Source organism: Podarcis melisellensis (genome assembly GCF_964234715.1).
Source record: "Podarcis melisellensis genome assembly, chromosome: Z".
NCBI classification, from domain to species: domain Eukaryota; kingdom Metazoa; phylum Chordata; class Lepidosauria; order Squamata; family Lacertidae; genus Podarcis; species Podarcis melisellensis.
This window is the reverse complement of record NC_138547.1, coordinates 28,008,433-28,030,017: the sequence shown is the minus strand read 5'-3', so window position 1 is coordinate 28,030,017 and position 21,585 is coordinate 28,008,433. Positions and strand designations below refer to the sequence as shown.

Sequence of the window (21,585 nt, the reverse complement as noted above, 5' to 3'; positions counted from 1 at the left end):
ATATTAAATTACGAAGGGTGCTCACTACACTTGTCCACTCCCCCCCCCAACTAACTCCCTAGAGGTCCTCCTTCCTATCTCTCACAACTACTAACCTCACCTTTCACCCATCTAACTCTATTTTTAAGCCACTTGCTTTTTTATTATTATTCTGCAGCCCTGTTTTGCACCCATTTTCACCGTCATCCCCATGTCCATGCTTTCCCCTCCTTTTTTGAACTGCACTTGCACACAAACCACCCTCCATGGAAACCTCCTGCATCTTTCTCTTCTCACCCATTGCAACTATGCAACCATTTCACTTTCCATCCAGTTATAGTCATCCTACGACTCCCATATTGCATTGCCATTTTTACCTCCACTTTCATCTTCACCCCATTTCCACAAGTACCACTCTCTCCTTACTTTTGATAACCCGCTTTTGCAACTCTCATTTTCACTTTCACCCCATTTCCCCCACCTTTCTCCTGCTTTCATTTTTCAACTCCCCCTTGCACACATCACCCCATTTCCATGCCACCTGCTCTCATATCCTGCAGCCCACATTTGAACACACACTATGTTATCACCTTTGTCCCTTTTCCCTCCCCCTCCTTTTTCCAACTTTCTTTGTGCACAGACCACCTCCATGCTGTGTCCTATTTTGTAGTCCCCTTTGCGCGCGCCCGCGCCCGCACACACACACACACACACACTATGATAATGTATTTTGTTGCATTTTTAGGATGAATAGAACCTTAAGAGCAGGGCTGCCAGTTGGCTTGTTCAGTTAGAAAAGGTTAATTCCAGTAAATGGCTGCTGTACATATAAGGGTTTTTGCTTGTTAATTAAATATTTGTTTTAAATTACTACATTCAATGTGGAACTTCATATTGAAGAGAACACCTGGCACCAGGAGTGAAATGCATAATGTGAAATATAATGTGGAAGCTGTGCTTTTTTTCTAGAAAAAGAGGTGCCGGAACTCACCATGAACGCCACCCTTCTTCTCTTAGAATGGCAATGGTGCCCAACTGAGAGGTGCCGGAACTGGGCTCCAGCAAGTTCCAGCTGGAAAAAAGCCCTGAGTTTTTACTACTCTCACATGAGGCAGCTGAGGAACAGAAGAGGGAGAGGTTCTATGTTGTACCCATCTCTGCTATTTCCCCTTGTTAAACCTTTTTTTAAAAAAAAACAAAAACAAAAACAAAACAACCACTTTTGCCCTCTCAATGGGGAAGCTGTCACACCCAGAGGGAGATCCTCCCCCCCGCCCCCTTCAAGGCCTTTCCTACCCCCTCAAGTTATTTCCTACAGACATGAGTTCCCTCCTTTTTGTTCCTGGCCCACACCCATTAGTACCTTGGGAAACAACCAATGAAAGCAGCACAGTGACAGACCGGTGTAAACATTGCACAAAGAGAGAAAAATCTAGTGTATTTACATAAGACATAGTTCATGACTAGTACAAAATAGTAGGGGGGGAAAGCCCTAGAATCTCACTGTTCAGGGCTCAGCTTCACCTTCAACCTCACCCATGTCTCCCTCTTTTCATATCTCTCCATACATTATTTCTCAACTCACCTTGGCTTTCCCTTCCACAGATAAGATATGCTCCATGTTTGCTGAATTGTACAGCGCCTAGGGCTTGCCGATCGAAAGGTCGGCGGTTCGAATCCCCGGCGGGGTGCGCTCCCGTTGCTCGGTCCCAGCGCCTGCCAACCTAGCAGTTCGAAAGCACCTCCGGGTGCAAGTAGATAAATAGGGACCGCTTTCTAGCGGGAAGGTAAACGGCGTTTCCGTGTGCAGCTCTGGCTCGCCAGAGCAGCGATGTCACGCTGGCCACGTGACCCGGAAGTGTCTTCGGACAGCGCTGGCCCCTGGCCTCTTGAGTGAGATGGGCGCACAACCCCAGAGTCTGGCAAGACTGGCCCGTACGGGCAGGGGTACCTTTACCTTTACCTTACCTTTTCCTCAATTAGCTTTGACTACAGCAGTAGGGCTGTTGTGTTTGCCTGATCTTCTCAGGAGGGTGCTTACTTCTCTCTAAGTTCTCTCCAAATGGGGGCTGTAGCCACCTCTGCCCTCCCATTCCAGGGTCTCTTAGCTTATGTGTTGCATGTGAACCAAATTAGACATGAGGATGGTTGGCATGTGTTTCTTGTTATGTGTCTTCCCTGGTGAGTACTTGACTAGCAAAAGAAATGAGGGCTAACACCAAACCCTCTCAGTTCCATGTGCAGTTGTTTTATGTGGTGGACCACTGGACCACTACAGTTTGCACCATGTTACTGGGTAGTGAAGTATTCTTACTGTGGACTGGAATCACCCACCTAGGCCAAATCCTGTCCATCCATGGCCTATCTATCTAGACAGGAATGCCATAAATAGCTTCCTGTTTGGCTAGGATTTGGCCAAATCAACATTGGTCTTTCTGGCTCTGGTGGGTTTCTTGGCTTTCATTCATTGGTTCACATCCTGGATCATCTCTGGCAACCTTGTGTGGTTCAACACCAACAATGGAAGAGATGCACTGGTCCATCTCTCCCCCCCCCCCCCCGGTACCTTACCTGTTCTCACTTGATTTCTCCATCCATGTTACTCCATTCCCAGCTTGCTTCTGGTGTTTGGAAGGGTGCCAACTTTGGGGAAGTAAAGCCATCCATATATGTCCCCTTAAAGGCAAGCTTACCTAATTTGCACTTTCTGAAACAACATGTAAACTGAAACAGAGCCTACCCTCAAAATTTACACTTCTCCAAATTTTGCAATCTGGTTCTCCATTCAAATGATATGTGACAAAATGCCTTTATTGGGGCAAAGTGTGCATAAACATGCATATATGGGGGAGGGAATAAAAATTCAAAAAGTTATTGCATTAGGTGAAATTGCTTTGCAAATTTATACATATTAGGCAAAGTTGCATACATAGGAAATTCACACTAAAATACTGATAAATTTTCATGCATACTCTTTTTTGGGGGGATGCAATCTGATGAAGAAATATGGAGAACTGAACTCAAATTGAGAGAAATCCAAACCAACAGATTCAACTTTCTCTTGCTTTCCTCTTTGGATATTCCAACTCTCATGTGTTTCGGATAGGAGATACTACCAGCGCTACCTGGAGATGCCAGTGATTGAACCTTTTGCATGTGAAGCAGATGTTCTACCACTTAACTCAGTCTGGCTCTTCCCTTGTATCTGATGGAAAAACAGTTACACAGATTAGCTTTTCTTTTGTTCAGTCTGAATTTTGCATCTGTATTATGTACTTAGAACATAATATATTGGCAATATATAAATGTGCAAATTTGCATGAATACATTGCCCAGAACTGTGTACCACATACCACTAGATGGCAGTAGTTTTGTTAGGGCAGCAACAATATTATTGGTCTATGCCAGGGGTCTGCAACCTTTAAGACAAAAAGAGCCACTTGGACCCGTTTCCGAAGGAAAAAAAAATATGGGAGCCGCAAAACCATTGCGACATTTACAACAAATATATCTCCGGAGCCGCGATCTGACAGCGGGCGGGAAGGTGACGTCGGGACGGTGAGTGACTAACGCACGCACCGCCCCCATGTGACGTCACAGCCAGTACAGCGCCCGCCACAGTGGGGAGTGTCGGGGCGCACAATGCGCCTCCTCCCCTCGCTAGTATCCGCCCCGGAGCCGCAGCAAAGGTGTAAAAGAGCCACATGCGGCTCCGGAGCCGCGGGTTGCAGACCCCTGGTCTATGCAGTAAAATATACCTCCTCCTAGACCTTGGACCACATTTTGGAGAGGAGCAAACAGGGAAATTGACTGCCTTTTATACACAGTATTACAAGAATGGGGAAGGCAATGTGCAGGATGCTTTTTAGTGCCATCACAGACACACACTGGACGGCTTATCTCTCCAGCACCACCCACTTCCCCAAAACTATGCTGAGAGTGATGCTCCAGGACAGGAGTGAGGATCCTCAGGGCTGGAAGCCAAGTGTGCCCCCCCAAGCCTTTCAATCTGGCCCTTGGGAGTCTTCCCAGGCCCCCCTTCCTATCCCCTTACTGACCCTGCTTTGCACTTTCCTTGAGCATTTACCCTAGTTGGAATGAGTCCTTGCGCTCTGATAATGCTTCTTCCTTGCTGCATTGGAAGGTACAGAGGAGTTTACAAGTATGTCTAGAAATTAGCCTTCTTACTGACAACCAGTCCAGGAGGTGGCACTGCCTGTAAGCTTCCGCCTCCTTAGTCTTGGTGTGGCCCTACAACTCAGCAGGGAGGAGAAGGAGGAGGATGGGGAGAAAGCTATTGCAAGTTGGCTCTGCTTGTCTTTGGCTCTGGCTTCAGCTACTGACGGGCTCCCTGTCTTCTGCCCTACCAGTCCCAATGGGCACCAGCTACCACTTCCAGTGTGCAAAGATGAAATTCACACATTTGCTCTGCCCACTATTGCTCTGGCCCTGCCCACCCCTAGCATGTGGCTCTCAGATGGTTGCTCAGTAAAAATACAATCCCTTGGGTTGGGAAAAAAAGTTCCCTTCCCCCTGCTCTAGGACTCCAGGGTGCTTCTCTGGTGCACCTGGTCACACTGAGACAGCGATGAAATTAAATGCAGCCTAGAAAAGTTGCCATCCCCTTTTGTGAAAAGGATGGAAACTTTTCAAGACTGCACTGCATTTAAAAGGGGGTGTGTTTTTCTGCCTCATTCTCTGGATACTTTATTATTTCTTTAGAATCACAATGGCTGTATGGTTGAGCTTGCCTGAGCATTATGAGGTGGCTGTGAGTGGTTTTTCCTCTTTCCATTAATCTCTGCAGTCTGCTGGCTCCTCAGCTGCCCACAGTTCCTGATCCCTAAAAGGTCCCATTAAGGGAAAAATTGCTTCATGGCATAATTCTTTGGGTTTCAGTTGAAAAGTGGCAAATGGGATGACCCGAGATTGCTGCACTTGCTGATTTTCTTTTAAGAGAAAGGTGATTTTTAAAAAAACAAAACAAAACAAAAACAACATTTTTAAAAGACCAGGCTTCTTTAGTGGAAGCCAGGTGTTCTAAATACGCTTTAAGTGTGTGGTGTGGATGTGACCTCTATCATTTTATGAGTCTTCATCTTCTGAAATATCATGTATCCCTAAGGGCATGGCACAGCGTTGTGGCATCTTTCAGAACACTTTCAAAGCTTTGCTAATTTTTGCATATGTACTAACCAAGGTTTGTAAAGCATTCCTTAAATCAAGAGTTTTCACAATCCCTTCTCCCTGGTCAATATTAACAGTCTTGTTGGGAGACTGACAGTTGTACAAACCTCTGGCACTGTTAAAAAAACCATTGTTCTGGTTAGTGTATGTAATGTAGATAATTAGACTTTTTTTCTTTTTTTTTAAAGGAGTCTGTAGGCAGAAAAACAACTGTACCCTGTCAACCATCAACCGTTAAAAATAACTGACAGGATGCACCTGACTGTAAAAGGAGTATGCCCACGCCTTTTGAGAGGAAAGAAAGAAAAGTAACAGAAGGGGAACGGGAAGCCCTGTGCAACGCATTATGCATTCATAATGCATGTGGACTTCCTCACATATTGTTTGTATGTGGGTGAGGAGGTGGGTGGACCAATGGACAAAAAGATACAGAGACAGCCAGACTGACAGTCAGATAGATAGATAGATAGACAGACAGACAGACAGACAGACAGACAGACAGACAGACGGAGGCATGATAGAGGTATAATTAATTTTACATCGTGTGGAGAAAGGGGATAGAGAAACGTATCTCTCTCTTAACACTGGAAATTAGGGACCTCCAATGAAGATGACGAGATGGCTGGACAGTGTTCTTGAAGCTACCAGCATGAGTCTGACCAAACTGGGGGAGGCAGTGGAAGACAGGAGGGCCTGGCGTGCTCTGGTCCATGGGGTCACGAAGAGTCGGACACGACTAAATGACTAAACAACAACAACAACAACAACAATGAAGATGAATCTTGGAAGGTTGAGGACAGACAAAAGGAAGTACTTCTTCACACAGTGCTTAGCTAAGCTATAGATTTTGCTCCCACAAGAGGCAGTGATTGCTACCAGCTTGGAGGGCTTAGACAAATTCATGGCACATGAGGCCAGCAGCAGCTACTAATCACAACTACTACGTTCTTCCTCCACTGTCAGAGGCAGTATGCTTCTGAATACCAGTTACTGAGAATCACAAGCTGGGAGAGAACTGTTGTACTCAGGTTCTGCTTGCAAGTTTGCCATAGGCATCTGGTTGGCCAGTGTGAGAACAGGATGCAGGACCAGAGTCACCATTGGCCTGATCCAGCACATTTTTCTTATGATTGGACTTCTTCAGGTGCCCTCATGGAATAAAAAAGTGGTGAGGGAGGTGAAATCAAAATGTTTTGATATATCATACCCTCCAACATATCCCAGAGGTAAACTGGGACTCGTGTCTTTCAGGGCCATGATGTTGTGTGAGATCTGTGTGACCTTCACAGAGTTCTTACTTGGTCTCAATTTATTATAAAAAAGTATTTATTGTATACGCTGCTGTCCTCAAGGCAGCTTACCAAGATATTCAAAATCAAAACGCAATCAAATTATGGAAGGCAGGGCTCACTGGAGAGCCAGTGTGGAGTAGTGGTTAAGTGCGATAGACTCGTAATCTGGGGAACCAGGTTCGCGTCTCCGCTCCTCCACATGCAGCTGCTGGGTGACCAGCTGCTGGGGGACCTTGGGCCAGTCACACTCCTTTGAAGTCTCTCAGCCACGCTCACCTCACAGAGTGTTTGATGTAGGGGAGGAGGGGAAAAGGAGAATGTTAGCCGCTTTGAGACTCCTTCGGGTAGTGATAAAGCGGGATATCAAATCCAAACTACTTCTCCTCCTCCTGCTCCTCCTCCTCCTCCTCCTCCTCCTCCTCCTCTTCTTCTTCTTCTTCTTCTTCTTCTTCTTCTTCTTCTTCTTCTTCTTCTTCTTCTCACACGCCTCCCAGTTGTGTAGAGTTTCAGCAAGTGAAGCCTCTGTGTCACTCCTGTTAAACGTCCAGGACACCCCTGTCCTCTTTCACCTCCCCAAATCAAATATTAAAAACCACAGGAAAATAACAAATAACAAGGCGCTCAGCTGACAATTAACCACCCCACCTCATAAAAACAGCAAATCTGTCCATTAAAGGGGGATCAAGGCTCCTGAGGGGCCATAAAGGCCATTACAGTATTACAAAGATTACTTCTTAAGAGGGAACAAGTTGCCTAGGAGAACTGTAGCTGAGGCAAAGCAAGTGTGGAGCTCTTAAGAAACCAGGCTGAAAGCCCCCAAGATAGAGTGGGATATATAAAGTATAATAAACACTAACTGGAAGTAAAGGTTTAGTGTGTTTGTGGCAAGTTTCTCTTAGTTATAAAAAGCAGTGCTTCTGTGAAGGTACTTTATTTCTGTGGTTAAGGATATATAGGCAGTTGTGAGCACAGGGGCCAACTATAGGGGGCCTTAAGGGCCCAGGCACCTACAATTTTTTTGTGGGTGCTCAGCACCCACAGTGCGGGTTCTGATGTGACTGCCAGGCAAAAACGTTCCTTTTTAAACAGGCCTTTGGTTGATTTGATTGACATCTTATGTCCATTTAAAATGTGGAGATTTTTTGTGGGGGGAGGGGTGTTACTGGGTTGTTGTTTTTATTTTGATTATATATACAGTGGTACCTCAGGTTACAGATACTTCAGGTTACAGACTCCGCTAACCCAGAAATAGCACCTCGGGTTAAGAACTTTGCTTCAGGATGAGAACAGAAATCATCAGTGGCAGCAGGAGGCCCCATTAGCTAAAGTGGTACCTCAGGTTAAGAACAGTTTCAGGTTAAGAATCGACCTCCAGAACAAATTAAGTTCTTAACCTGAGGTACCACTTTATTGTAGTTTTTATGTTTATCTTTTCTGTATACAACTCTGAGACCTCCAGGTATAGGGCAGTATATAAATTCAACAAACAAACAAACAAACAAACAAAAACAAACATAATAGGGATGTGACATGGGCAGGGAATAAGGCAGAACTAGCAATCCATGTCTTTCCTCCCCATCATAGCAATCTTTGGGGTGTTGAGAGGTTGGCGAAATAAGGCTTACGTTTTTGTTGAACAGTGGTGAAGAGAACACAGTGCTCTTGCCTTTTTTCCTTAAAACTGTTATTTTATTCATGTATGTACATGTTTGTGTACACAATTATGCAGATATAATCAACAAATCTACAAATAAAATGCTTATGTTTCACAGGGAACATTCCCAATGGAAATCAGTAGGATTTGCTTCTAAAGAAAGGGGCATATCCTTGGCCGGCATACTTTTTTAAAACTAGGTGACTACCTTATTTATTCTCCAAATGTCATAGTATCATAAGATCATAGAATTGTAGAGTTGGAAGGGACCACAAGGGTCATCTAGTCCAACCCCCTGCAATGTAGGAATCTTTTGCCCAATGTGCGGCTTGAACCCACAACCCTGAAATTAAGAGTCTCATGCTCTATCAGCTGAGCTAGTCTCCCACACAGAACTGCAGAAGCTGCTGTATAGGGGTTAGCAGGCGATGGGCTGCAGCCTAGTGGTGGAGCCTCAGCTTTGCATATAGAAAACCCCATAATAAATCCCTGAGCTCTCCAGGTAGGAATGAGAAAGAACTCTGCCTGTAATCCTGGAGAGCTGCTGCCAGTCAGTGTTGATGATACTGAGCTAGTTTTCTATCTTGCTTTATCAGGGAAAGTGTCATAGCTGAACATACGTTCAGTCACTGGCATCTCCAGGTATGAGTTAGAATAAAGATTCCTGCTTGAGACACTGGGCTGGATGAACTTGCGGTCTGAGTCACTATAAAGACAGCTCTATCTTTGGACAGTTCTTGTGTTCTTTGGTTGACAAAAACCCTACCTGGCTGTTTTCCCTTATACAATTAACAATAAGTTAGGTGAGGCAGAGTGCCCCCATCATCATAGCCCTCCCACACACACTTTTCACATACTGGGGACATGCCTGTTGAAATGACGCCGTCAAGTTTTGTAGGATCTTCTCTTTCAGTCTCCCCCTTGGTGTCAATGGCGCAGAGTGAGTTTCCAGTTCCCATGGCCACATGGAGGGGGTGGGGGTGGGGTGGGGAGGGAAACTATTGGAGTCTGCATGCACATTCAACTGCATAAGGGCATCCGCATCACCCAGGAGATTGTAGCCACAGAGATAAAAAAAGAAGAGTCATTCTGTTGTATAGAGAGGTCACTTTCTGGTTTGCATGGAGAATTCATTTTCAATGGACCCCAGAGACAGAAGCGCTCACCTGTATTGAGGCAACACCGGGTGTTGAAATTGTGCACTCCTAAGAATTTTGAGCCCAGGGCGGTCCTCTCCATGCTATGCGTGGAATCCTGACTGCACAAGATGATACAAAGCGAGATGGACGAGTCATGTGGCTCTGTATACAGCTTCTGACTATGGCTCCTTGAATGATTAGAAGTCCAACTTATTTTATTCCTTAACAGAAGAAGCACTTTCTCTGCTCATCAGACGACTCCTGATGGCCAAGCTGCTGTGTCTTGACACCTGACCCTTGAATTCTGATGTTGTGAAGAAATAGAGGATTGGATCTAAGCAACAGTTAAGACTTGCAAGGCTTAAGCAGAAAGGGTGCAGATGCAGGATAAACCAGCGTGCGCCACAGTCTCTGATAACGTCCTCTTTCACCATCATAAAGAAGAAAAACACAATGTGATATGGCGTGAAACACACAAAGAAGACAATGGCACACGTAGCAACCATCCGTAGTGCCTTCTGCTTCTCGGTAGTGTTTTGCAGAGGGATATGGCATTCTTGGAGGGAGGCTTTTGTCTTCCAAGTGCAGTAGACAATGGTGACGAGAGGGATCAAAAACCCAACAATTTCAGCCACCAGCATCAGCAGGACTGAGCTGACATGGCTGCCTATTTTCTTGACACCAAGGTCGGTAAAGCAAGTATCATTGCTGTTCGAACTTCTCATCAGTGGAAACGGCAAGCAAGCAGCTCCAACAAAGATCCACACAGCAACACATATGGCCACGTCGTACCTCCGTTTCCACCCTTTGGCCCTGAATGGATGGAGAAGGAAGAGATACCTTTGAACGCTGATGCACGTAAGGAAGCAAATGCTGGCATACATGTTCAGATACTTCAGATAGAAGCAGAGCTGGCAGAGGAAGGTTCCAAATGGCCACTTGTAGTTGATGTAATAATATATCCGCAGAGGCAAGGAAAGGACTTGAATGAGGTCAGCAGTGGCCAAATTAACCATGAAGATGATGGTTTTGTTTTGCTTGCTGATGAAGCGGCATAAAATCCACAGGGCCATGCTGTTGGTCAGGAGGCCTGGGATGAAAACGATGGTGTATGTCGCTGCATAAAGGGAATGCTGGAACTCTTTTCTGGGTTCTGTGCAATTGTCTGTTGCACTAAAGCTCTGCAGCAGCAGCACAGCTGCACTCCCAGTAGAGGCAAAGTGAGATGAAAGGGGCACTTCTTTGGAAATATTTACCCTGTTTTTAAAAAAAACAGAAGCAAAAACAAGTAGTGTAAGGTTTCCTGTTTTCCTTATTGCGAAAAGACACAGTATTGTCTTTGCTTTGATTTACAATGCTTTAAAAAGCATTGGACTAATACTCAGTCATACTGACCAGGGAAAGTTTGACCACAGTAGATCATACATTGGTTTATTCAAGACTGAATTATTGCAATGAACTTTATGTGGGGATTCCCTTATATTTGATTCAGAAGCAGCAGTTAGTGCAGAATTCTGCAGCAAAATGACTGGCAGTACATGTGCCCCCTCCCCTGCAGATTCACACAGAGAAGGACCAATGAAACTCTGTTTTTGGCGGGGGGGGGTAACCTGAGATTATACTGGTAAAATGGGAGGGGCGTCCCTAGATATTGCTGCAATTTTACTCACCTCTATGTATTGCTGCAAATCTTATTTGCACTGTAAACAAAAACAACTGATTCCTGGTCTGTTTCCACCCACGGAAATAACTCTTGCACATAACCAATTCTCAGCTATTGTCTCCTGCAATTGCTCAACTCATTCCCTCTTAGCCTCTTTCATCACTTTTCCTTTGAATCCTCACCTAGTTGTGTGTTCATATGTTTTCATTAAGTCACTCAGAAATTTAGTAAAAAACACACGACAACAACTGATTTCTAGCTTCAATTTTACATGAAGATGTCTCTGGAGAAAATAAAGCTTAATGCAGTTTACAAAAGGACTCTGGGTTTTCTCCATCCTTGGATAATTAAATCAGTGCTTCTAATGTAATTAGGGTTGGCCCAGAAGATCAATAGCATATGTAGGTCGCTGGCAAAGTAATTGTGTCAGTGGCTGACACAGGATTGGCCCTACCATTTAGGCAGAGTGAAGAAGCTGCCTCGGGCGGCAGGCGCAGGTGGCAGGTGTAGGGGTGGGGATGGAGCTGTGTGTGCCTTGTGGCAGGCACTGCACCCCCAAAGTTAGCCTCATGTCCTCAGGTGTGGTAGAGGGTGCTGTCTCAGTGCCAGTGCTGAAGGAAGATTCACTTGCCAGTCTGGTCAGCTTCAGTACATGGAATTGTGTACACCAGGCAGCCTAATGTCAAGACTGCAGGCTGACCCTGCTGACCCTTGTTTCTCTCTGGACATTCAGCCTGTTCACATATGAAATGAAGTGAGGTAGGAGGGGCTTCCTTTAGCACAGATGTGAACTGTATCCAGCCTGCGGGCCAGATCCTTACCTTCACTAGCCTGCGCAGGCCAAGTTCAACAGATGGACAGGTTTGCCCTCCTGTCTATCACCTGATGTCACAATAGCATCAGCTGCCTACAGGTAGGCAAACAGCTGTTTATTAGGCCTGCTTATTAGAGCTCACATATGACAGTGTGCCAACCTTAATGGTCAACTGCTTGCTGCTTGCAAAGAGCATTGCACAGAGCTTTTGCAACCACCAACAACCAGCCGGTCGTTATTAGGAAGTGCTGCGTGTAGGGCATTGCACAGAACTATGCAGGTGCTGGTGTTTGGCTGATTGCAAAACACCTGCAGCCCAACCACATCTTCACTTGTTTCATATCTGATTCCATATATGATGTCAGGTATAGGGAAGTTTGGTGTGGCTTTTCAAAAATGACCAGGCAGGCCAAACAAGGAGCCCTAGAGGGGCTAATTAAGGCTGCAGGTTCCCTACTGTTGTTTTAACTGAAAAGGAGCAGATGGAAGAAGTACATTGATCCCCATGCCCACTAACAACTTACCTCCACACAGTTCATTGTACCAGGACCTAGAATTTAGGTACTTTCCTTCCAGTCCTCATTCAATTCCAGTACTGGAGTTGAGAAGGGAGAGGAGTGCTTGGAGCAGCGCCCTATAGTAGGATGTGTTGAGGGACAGAGGAGGATTTCCCACTTCCTACCTATGCATTCCTTTTTCTATGATCCATACCCCTTCCTTCCACGTTAAATGCCAGAAGGATGGGGCATGTCAATTATGACTTTAGCACAGGTGTTGTTGGGTACTGCAAATTCCATCATCTCTGACCATTGGTCATGCTTGTCTAAGCTGATGGGAGTTGAAGTCCAACAATATCTGGAGGAGCACAGGGTGGTTGCTCCTGCCTTATCACATGTCTTCAGATAAGTATGCATGTTTAAACTGACTGCCCACAGAGTGCAGAAAATGTATAGGTTTAGGAACATGAACAAGTGGCCACAGCATCTGTTTTTCTCTGCGCCTCTCTCTGCTAAGAAAACCATAAGCTGTTCCATGGTTGTTGGATTTATTAGGCAGCCTTCCTGTAAATTGTCAAACAGATTCTCCGCACTGTGGACCAACTTTGTTTGTACAGGTTGTTTTTTAAGAGCTTCCTCAGTCTGTGGCTTCCTTTCTCCAGTAAGTGGGCGTAGGTCTTAAAACAGTAAACACAGCACTTGTAACTAGTAGCTTTTTCTGTACAGCGGCAGAAATAAGTCATATCTGGACCATGTGCCTTGAAGAATAGGGTCTCCTGCCTGTCTTTTCCACAAGAATTAGGCTTTAACCGGATTCCAACAATGACGGCACAGTCCTGTCAAAGTGTTCTTAGAAATAAGACCTTTTAGCTTAGTTGAATTTACTCTCTAGTAGTAGCTAAAAAACATTTATGAAACCTAATTTCTGGTGGTGGTGGTGGTGGTGTGTGTGTGTGTGTGTGTGTGAGAGAGAGAGAGAGAGAGAGAGAGAGAGAGAGAGAGAGAGAGAGAGAGATATTGTGGTGCACATGTGGTTGCAGTGTGCAAGTGTGCATACTGTTGTGGTGTCTGCATGGCACCCACAATAGTTCCTCCAGGTGGCAAAAATGACAGTGGGCCAGTAAAGGTTGGCCTAGCAAAATGCAAGTCAATTTGTGTAGAGGTGTTGTTGTTTTGTTGTTGTTGTGTGGGGGTATTTTCTTTTTTAAAATCCACTTCCTTTCCATTGACCCCAGTTTATTGCAAATAAATACTGCAGATCTTATGCATGCTTACTTGGAAGTAATTTCATTGAAATCTGGGGACTTTACTTCAGCGGAGGCACAGGAGAGAATTTCCATTCAGTTTGCATATTAAATATGAATTTATCAAATTATCACGTTATGAAACAGCATGAGAACTGAAACACATCCTTTGAAAATTACACTTATACACACTTTGCAATGCAGTTCTCTAACCAACAAAAGTTATTGTTTTTTAAATGCTTATATCAAGAGAAAGTGTGCATCCAAATGCATATATTAGTGAAAATAATATTTAAAAATGTATTGTGTAAGGGAACACTGCTTGCAAAAATATGTTCATTAGACAAATATGAATTTATTAGGAAAAATTCACACTAAATTGCTGCTGAATTTTCATGAGATTTTAAATTAAAATTCACAAACTGATACAGAAATATGGAGAACGGCATTTAAGAAAACAAGAAACTGAAAGAACAGAAATAATAATAACCCACCCATCTGGCTGGGTTTCCCCAGCCACTCTGGGCAGCTCCCAATAGAATATTAAAAACACGATAAAACATCAAACATTAAAAACTTCCCTAAACAGGGCTGCCTTCAGATGTCTTCTAAAAGTCAGATAGTTATTGATTTCCTTGACATTTGATTTGAGGGCATTCCACAGGGCGGGCGCCACCACCTAGAAGGCCCTCTGCCTAGTTTGGCAGATCATTCCTTCTCTAATTCAGAGTAAATATGGATGGGCTTGTGCTACTGTTGGCTAGAACGTGGGGCCAGCTGAGACAGCAATGGCTCAAGCGTTAATGAAATAATCCTCAAAAGTGCATTTCTAACATAACCCATAGCTATTAATCTGGTTTAATTGTTCAAATTCCACCTGGTTGGAAGTGGAGAAATAATGTAATTCAGATTTTAGAAGGCGAAGCTCATTACTCTTCCTGGAGATCCCATGTGTAGTTTTTAGGGAAGGGGCCCTTCTGATGGTAGACTCCCATCAGCCTCAGCTTCCAATATTAAATCCTACTCTTCCCATTTATGCAGCCATTTGGAATTTTTTTTAAAAAAAAATCATCCAAACTTTTGTGCATATTTCTCCTAATATCCATATTTGTGCATGCTGTTTTGACTAATGTAAACTTTTTGAAAGTTATATAATGCAGTTTTGTTTGTTACTTTCATGAATATATTTTAAGCACACTGTCACCTAAAACACATTTTTGTAAATATTGTTTGGTTGGAGAATTGCATTGCAAACCTAGGAGAAGTGTGAATTTTGAAGGATGTCTGTGTTTTAGTTCTGATAATGTTTCAAAGAGTACAAATTCAGATGATTCACCTTGAAATGCGAGCTGATCAAATCTCTCCTCCGTACCTAGTGAAGGCTGCTTTAAGCAGCTGCACATTATGTAGTCGTTCATTTAGGTCGTTACTCACTCTTTCCCAAGGTTTGGCATGGACTGCAACTTCTCTCCCCGCCCTCCTTCCCAAAACCACACCCTTTAAGAAGTTTTATAAGCCAAAAAGGCAACTCCCTACACTCACCAACTTTTATAATTGAAATTTGGACTGTGGTGGAGCCAGCTGAGGGAGGGGAGAGGGGATAATAAGGGATGGATATGAGATGTATTGGACAATAAATCTATGCCATAAAAGCATGAGGAGGTGCCCTCAGTCATTTTCACATTGAGAACAGTTTCTGGTTAAGTCCAATTCTCCACATTTCTGCATCAGCTTGCAAAGAAAAACATAAAATGCTGGTGAATTTTCATGAGGAAGTTTGGGGTGTTTTTCTTTGCAAGCTGATGCGGAAATGTGGAGAATTGGACTTAAGCAGAAACTGTTCTCAATGTGAAAATTGATCAACAAACTGCAGGACCCAGACCTCTTAGATTTCGAGGGTTATGATAATCGATGGGGATGGCCCGCGTACGTAGCGTAAGGGAAAGCAAAAGTTCATAGGAATTTTTCAAACCATGTTATTAGGAAATCCTTAATGATGGTTTGGGAGAAGTATAAAAACCTGCTTGAACCCATCGGTTCCCTGGTGGATCGCACCAAATGCGGTCAAGAGAAAAAATACCCAGGGACCCTGGCCAACATATAAAGTACTCCTAAAGGAGGATAATAATCAATTGAAATTTAAAAACTTTGGGGAAATAAGAGAGTGCCTTTTTGACTGGTTTCAATATCACCAATTATTTGAGAAATTCAAAATGACAAACAAAAGGGTTTTTCCACTGAGACCTCTAGATTTGAATAGGATTTGGTGAACTCCAGAATTAAAACACTTGCTAAAGTATACCGACTCCTCCTTGACTGGGAAGTCAAGGAGGAGGAGGTTGCAGCAGCTATGATTAAGTGGTCACAATATTTTGGGTACTTAGTAACAATGAAGCAGTGGGAAAACCTCTGGAAAACAAACTGGAATTTTACAGCCTGTTACTCTGTGAAAGAGAATTTTCTTAAAATGCAGCTTTGGTGGTATTTAACCCCCTGGAAATTGTCCAAGATGTTAAAAAATGTCCCAAATAACTGCTGGAGGTGTAAAGAAAAGCCAGGTACTCTATTCCATATGTGGAGGCAGTGTAAAGAAATCAAGGTGTTTGGGGACGACATCCACATAGAATTGGAAAAAATGTTAAAGATATCTTTCAGTAGGAAACCAGAAGCTTTCCGTTTGGGAATCACAGATTTGGATATTCCTAAAAAGGCTAAAGAGATCTTCTTACATGCTACGGTAACAGCAAGAATTCTCATTGCAGCAAATTGGAAAAGTGAAAAGTCTCATCATGATTAGAATGGATTCGGAATGTGTGGATTCAGTAAACTTGCCTTTAAATGTAAACAAAATCAAATTTCTTCACCATCCTTTCTAAGAACTTCCATAAAATAAAACTGACAAGTAGTACTGCAACATGCCCACTCCATTAAGAACACTGTGCCCATTCAGTGATGCAGCCAAGTCATTTTAGACACTGGACTTTTCCAGGCGGCACTTCTCTTGAGACAGTTGTGTGTATTGCTTCACTTACGTCAAAATGAGGCAAGCCAGCCCTGTGGCATTTGGGGACCCTCTTGCTCGTTCTGTTGAGCGGGGTTCTGGACATCTGCCCCACACCATCAAATCCTGCTCTGATAGCACCAATGCATTTGTGTGGCCTTTTAAGATAATTTCACACTTATTTCTGTGCCTGTGCCCTTTTCTGCTCTCTCTCTATGTCTTCTGTGAACTTCAGCTTTTTGTTACACTTCAAGTTTTTTGTCACAAGGTTTATGCAGGGGAGGAAATTGAGTGCGGCTCCACTCCAGTCTGGCCCCTGCCACCTTCACATTAGCATTAATGTCTGATGCAGGATAAGCCTAAGCACATTTAGCTTTTGAAAAGGTGAACCTCAGACCTGGGGCCAAACTCAGCCCTCCAGGCCTCTTTGTCTAGCTCTTGAGACTCTTTCTAGACCCACATGCTTCTCCCCACACCCTTCCCAGGTTACATCTCATGCCAGCCCTACCGCACATCCTTTTCAAAGTTTTTCTTAGCAGCTGAAATGTTTCCTTGAACTAGAATAATGCCTCTGGATGGAGGATGGAGAGATGGCTGCGTGTATGGCTACAAAGGGTCCCCCTTGTTAGCCCACCAACTTTTGTTTCTGGCCCCACTCACTGTTGCCCCTGCAGGGGCCCACTACTGGCATGTTGCCCCCAGAAAGTTCCCCACAGGGAATGTGGCCTTAGGACTGAAAAAAGTTCCTGTCTCTAGCATTAAAGCTTCCCCAAATCCTGGAATCCTGATCAAATATGCTACAATGCAAATAGCAAGGGCACAGATGTGGTGCCATGCACCATGGGGCAGGGGCAAAAGCATGGCCCTGTTACCCCTTTCTCTTTGCTTTCCTTCTTTGCACAAGAAGGACATTTGGCTATGGGGTGTATAGGGTGTTAGAGGAGGTGTAACATCTCTGGTGGGCAACACATCATATTCCTTTTGGGATAGTTTGTCCACCTTTGGTCCCCACCCTGCACTCTGCTCTCACCTGTGGCTCCTAGAAGCTGTCAGCATGCAACAGCAGCCACACCCTGGGAATGGCTTCTACTGGCTGGCTAAACCTGGTGAGGGTAGCTGGTGCATCTCAAACTCTTGGTAAATTGGGGACTTCCCTGCACATGAAGACAGACTCTGGCAGACTGAGCAAACAAGACCAATAGTGGGTCCAATGGTCAAGAAGGTGGTTTCTGAACATGTGGTGGCAGGAAGTGAGGGGGAAATGGGGCTCATCAGCCTAGGAAGGTAGCCTATCCAGGAGCAGAAAACTCTGGTCCTAAATCTCTGCTGCATGGCGGGATATCTTTAAGAGAAGTAAAGGCTAAGGAGTAAACCCTACACAAATCTGGAGTGGAGTCCCCAAGGCAGTGGGATGGGAACTTGTTTGTCTTCTTCCACCAACTCCTGCAGCCAAGCTGGTGCCAAATGTATTGCTCTGCTTTTCTGTGAACCACAAAATCAAGGTTGAGAGGGGTTTTTGTTGTTGTCTGATCAGTCCAAAACCTCCATACACACTACCAGGGCTTGCACCCCAAAGAGGTCACTTTGGTGCTGCTAATGCAGTGGTTTGAGTTCACCCCAGAGGCACACTCCATTGTCTCTTGAGATAGATGGATGCCAAAACAACATTTAGCCAGCAATCCTGTACACCCTTACCTAGGAGTAAGTCCCACTGAAGTCAGCAGGATGTTCTTCTGTGGGCAATAGGATTCCTATGCACATATCTGGGAATAAGCCTCACTGAAAATTGTAGGGCCCAAATCTGAGTAAACATGCATAAGAGTGCATTGCCAACCTAAAAATCTAACCTTAAAGCCCTCTCAGCAGTTAGATGGTAGATTTGACCGTTATTTGATCAATACCAGCCGCAAAATGTGAGATAGCTGATAAAAGTGAAGACAAAACAGAATCATTTGCTAATATATCCCACCCACAAAAACCTTCAACCTAGCCATGAATATCACAGCATGAACGATGCTGTTCTACGCTGTTTCTGAAAGATTCTTAGCATTGTAAATTGGCATATCTCCAGTGCAAGGAAAGCCCCCTGCTGTAAGCCAACCATACTCAATCAGCTGTGGGAAATCCATGAAAAGGATGTGGGAGATCTATGGCTGGATCTAACATTCTTTTTAGGACTAAAAAGAGCCATGTGGGAGAGTGGAGAGAGGCAATTTGGATTAGGAATGTGAAGCTACTCTAGGCGATGAAAATTGACTCTTCCATCCTATTTTCCTGATTCAAATCAACACACACACACACAGAGAGAGAGAGAGAGAGAGAGAGAGAGAGAGAGAGAGAGAGAGAGAGAGAAATAGAGATTGCTCCCTGGAGTTTCAGACCCTGTCCTTTCCCAGCCCTACTTGCAGTTGCTAGTACCTTCTACATGCAGGACAGATGCTTTACCATCGAACCACAACCCTTCCCCATATCCTTTAAGGCAGGCCAGCAAAAGTGTACGAGTGTAACCACCAGAAACAAGAATAACTGTTTAAATTTTCAACTGAGGGTGGTGGGATAAAAATAAATAAATAGGCCAGTCTCAGTTTGGGAGTCCAAGGGATCTACGTTCAGCCAGCCAGGTAGCACACATGGTAATGGACCAGAAACAATTATTTCCTATTGTTAAAAAAAGAAATTTTCTGAGGCAAAACAATGCAGATCTTGCAGATTCATCATCTAAAGCAGAAATCGGTAGCCTGTGCTCCCTCTAGGTCAGGCATGCCCAAATGTGGCCCTCCAGATGTTTTGGGACTACAATTCCCACCATCCCTGACCACTGGTCCTGTTAGCTAGGGATGATGGGAGTTGTAGTCCCAAAACATCTGGAGGGCCAAGTTTGGGGGTGCCTGCTCTAGGTGTTGCCACATCACCTAACCCTCTCTGACTATTGGCCCTGCAGGCTGGGTCTGAAGGAGCCCAACAACATCTGGAGGGCCACAGGTTCCCAATCCGTGATCTGAAGTTTAAACTGGATGGAGGGACAACTCTGGATTCTCTTTTGCTCTGTTACATTGTCGTAGGAGGGTTTTCCAAACACAGAGTGACATATTTGATTTGTTAAGACCTAAGAGAACCTTACACTGTCACCAGCATGGTCATTTCTCAGTCTGTCACCTATGTTAAAGTTGCATTCAATTCAAGCTTATCCAGCTATTCGGTGGTTTAAAAGGCAGATGATTAAACAACTAATCAATTAACAGTAGGAATGGAGGAGAAATTCAGTTCAGTACATATTTGAAGCCAAATCTATCAGCTTTGCGCTTTCCAAAGCAATACGTGAAGTGAAGCACAGCTATCCATCGAAATATGCAATTACTCACATTTTGTGATGCAATTCGACAAGCAAGCAATGCTTACAAAAAATGCATATTTTATGGGGAAATGTGCATAAACATGTCAATATTAGTAAGACTAGCATACAAAAATGCATTGCATTAGGGGAAATTGCTTGCAAAAATGTGGACGTTAGTCAAAACCACCTATGAAAATGTTTTTAATAAAAGACATTTGCACTAAAATGCTGTTGAAGTTTCGTGAGTTTTTTAAAAAATAAAATAAAATGCAAAATGTGAAGAACTGAATTTCAGATTGGAAACATTATATATGCATAGAACCAAAATTGGGAGATCTTTCCATCCCTAATCAACAGCTTTAAGTGTTTTCAGAAAAATAATTTATATTAGTCATTTCATGCTTTCTACTGTTTTGCAGGCATACAGACTAGTTGCCCAAAGGGCGATAGAACAATAGAGTTGGAGGTCACCTCAAACATAAGATAATCTACCCCTGCCCCAGGGTAATGGAAACCCACAGCTACAGCATCCCTGACAGGTATATATCTAGACTCTGCTGAAAAACCTTCTGCGAACATTAATCACCTTCTGAAGAAATTTTAACCCTGCCGATGAGAGATGTTTAGTGAAAACTAGAGACAGGAGAGAAATTTTATTCTGTTACATTTAAAGATGAATCTACTTATTTTGCACTTTCTGAAACAATATGAGAACCTAAAGATATCCACCCTTCAAAATTCAAATTTTGTAATGCCATTCTCCAGACAAGCTGCGAATATAAAATTTATATGCCAGGGTAAAGTGTGCACAGAAGTACGTATATTAGTGAAAATAACATACCAAAAATGCATTACATCAGGGGAACTTGCTCTGCCAAAATATGCACATTGGGTAAACTTGCATGCAAGAAAAATGTGAATTTTAGAAATTTGCAATAAAATGAATTTTCATGAGGACTGATTTTTTTAAAAAAATCACATACTTTAGTGTGGATAATTGAACTTCAGATCAGAAAAATGAGAAACATATAGAAACCCAAATCGAAAGATTTTCCCACCCTGTAATTTGAAATCATTGGTTTGAATCTTATATTCTGGAGTCTGGCTTCAAAAAATGTCCTTTTAGCAATCTTTTGCTGGGCAGAAGCAGTTCTCCTGAAACTCACAGAGGGTGGTGTGGCAATAACTTTCCTACAGCATGATTCCAAAGCCTTACCTCATTGGAACGTCCCAGTATTAGCAAATGTAAGCCCTCTGGGAAACTCAGCGTTCTGGCAGCAGTGTTGCACCTTGTTGCTTTCATGTGTGATTAAAACGGAGAAAGGAAGACAGTAGATAGAACTTGCTATAGCCAGGTTAATGCAACAGGAAGTAAAACACTATGCTACTTCTACCACAGAAGTCTTATTTACATGCAAGAACATCAGTCTGAATCATAGTGTTGCTATGCTGGTTTTCTGTAACCAAACAAAGACTGTGACAGATTCTCACAGCCACAGACCCACTCACCCACATTTATTCTTCACGACCAATGATTAGGGATGGATGAATTTATCAATCTTGGTTTCTCTCAGTTTCCCAATCTTAAATCCAGTTCTTCACATTTATGCATCAGCTTATTTTTTTCCAAACAACCCATTGCACCCTTGCTTGCTCCACTCACCCCCTGCCATTCCCCCCATTAACCCCCAGAGTTTCCCTTCCCATCTTAAGCTCCTAAGCTTGCTTTCCACTTTCCCAACCCCATTTCTGAAGCCACTTCTTTCTTCTGTTCTGCAGCC

The 21,585-nt window shown here is 43.7% G+C and overlaps 1 protein-coding gene and 1 long non-coding RNA gene across 2 annotated transcripts in view; one reads left to right on the top strand and one right to left on the bottom strand.

Annotated features, from left to right (window-relative positions):
• Positions 1 to 21,585, top strand: part of LOC309362094 — a 255,680-nt gene that overhangs the window by 96,298 nt on the left and 137,797 nt on the right. The gene's annotated exons all lie outside the window — the stretch shown is intronic.
• Positions 8,126 to 21,156, bottom strand: P2RY10 (P2Y receptor family member 10). Its single transcript, XM_081897463.1, has 2 exons — positions 21,021 to 21,156; positions 8,126 to 10,508 (listed from the first exon to the last, which is right to left on the bottom strand). The coding sequence occupies exons 1-2, from the start codon at positions 21,023 to 21,025 to the stop codon at positions 9,467 to 9,469; spliced, it is 1,047 nt and encodes a 348-aa protein (XP_081753589.1). The 5' UTR covers positions 21,026 to 21,156; the 3' UTR covers positions 8,126 to 9,466.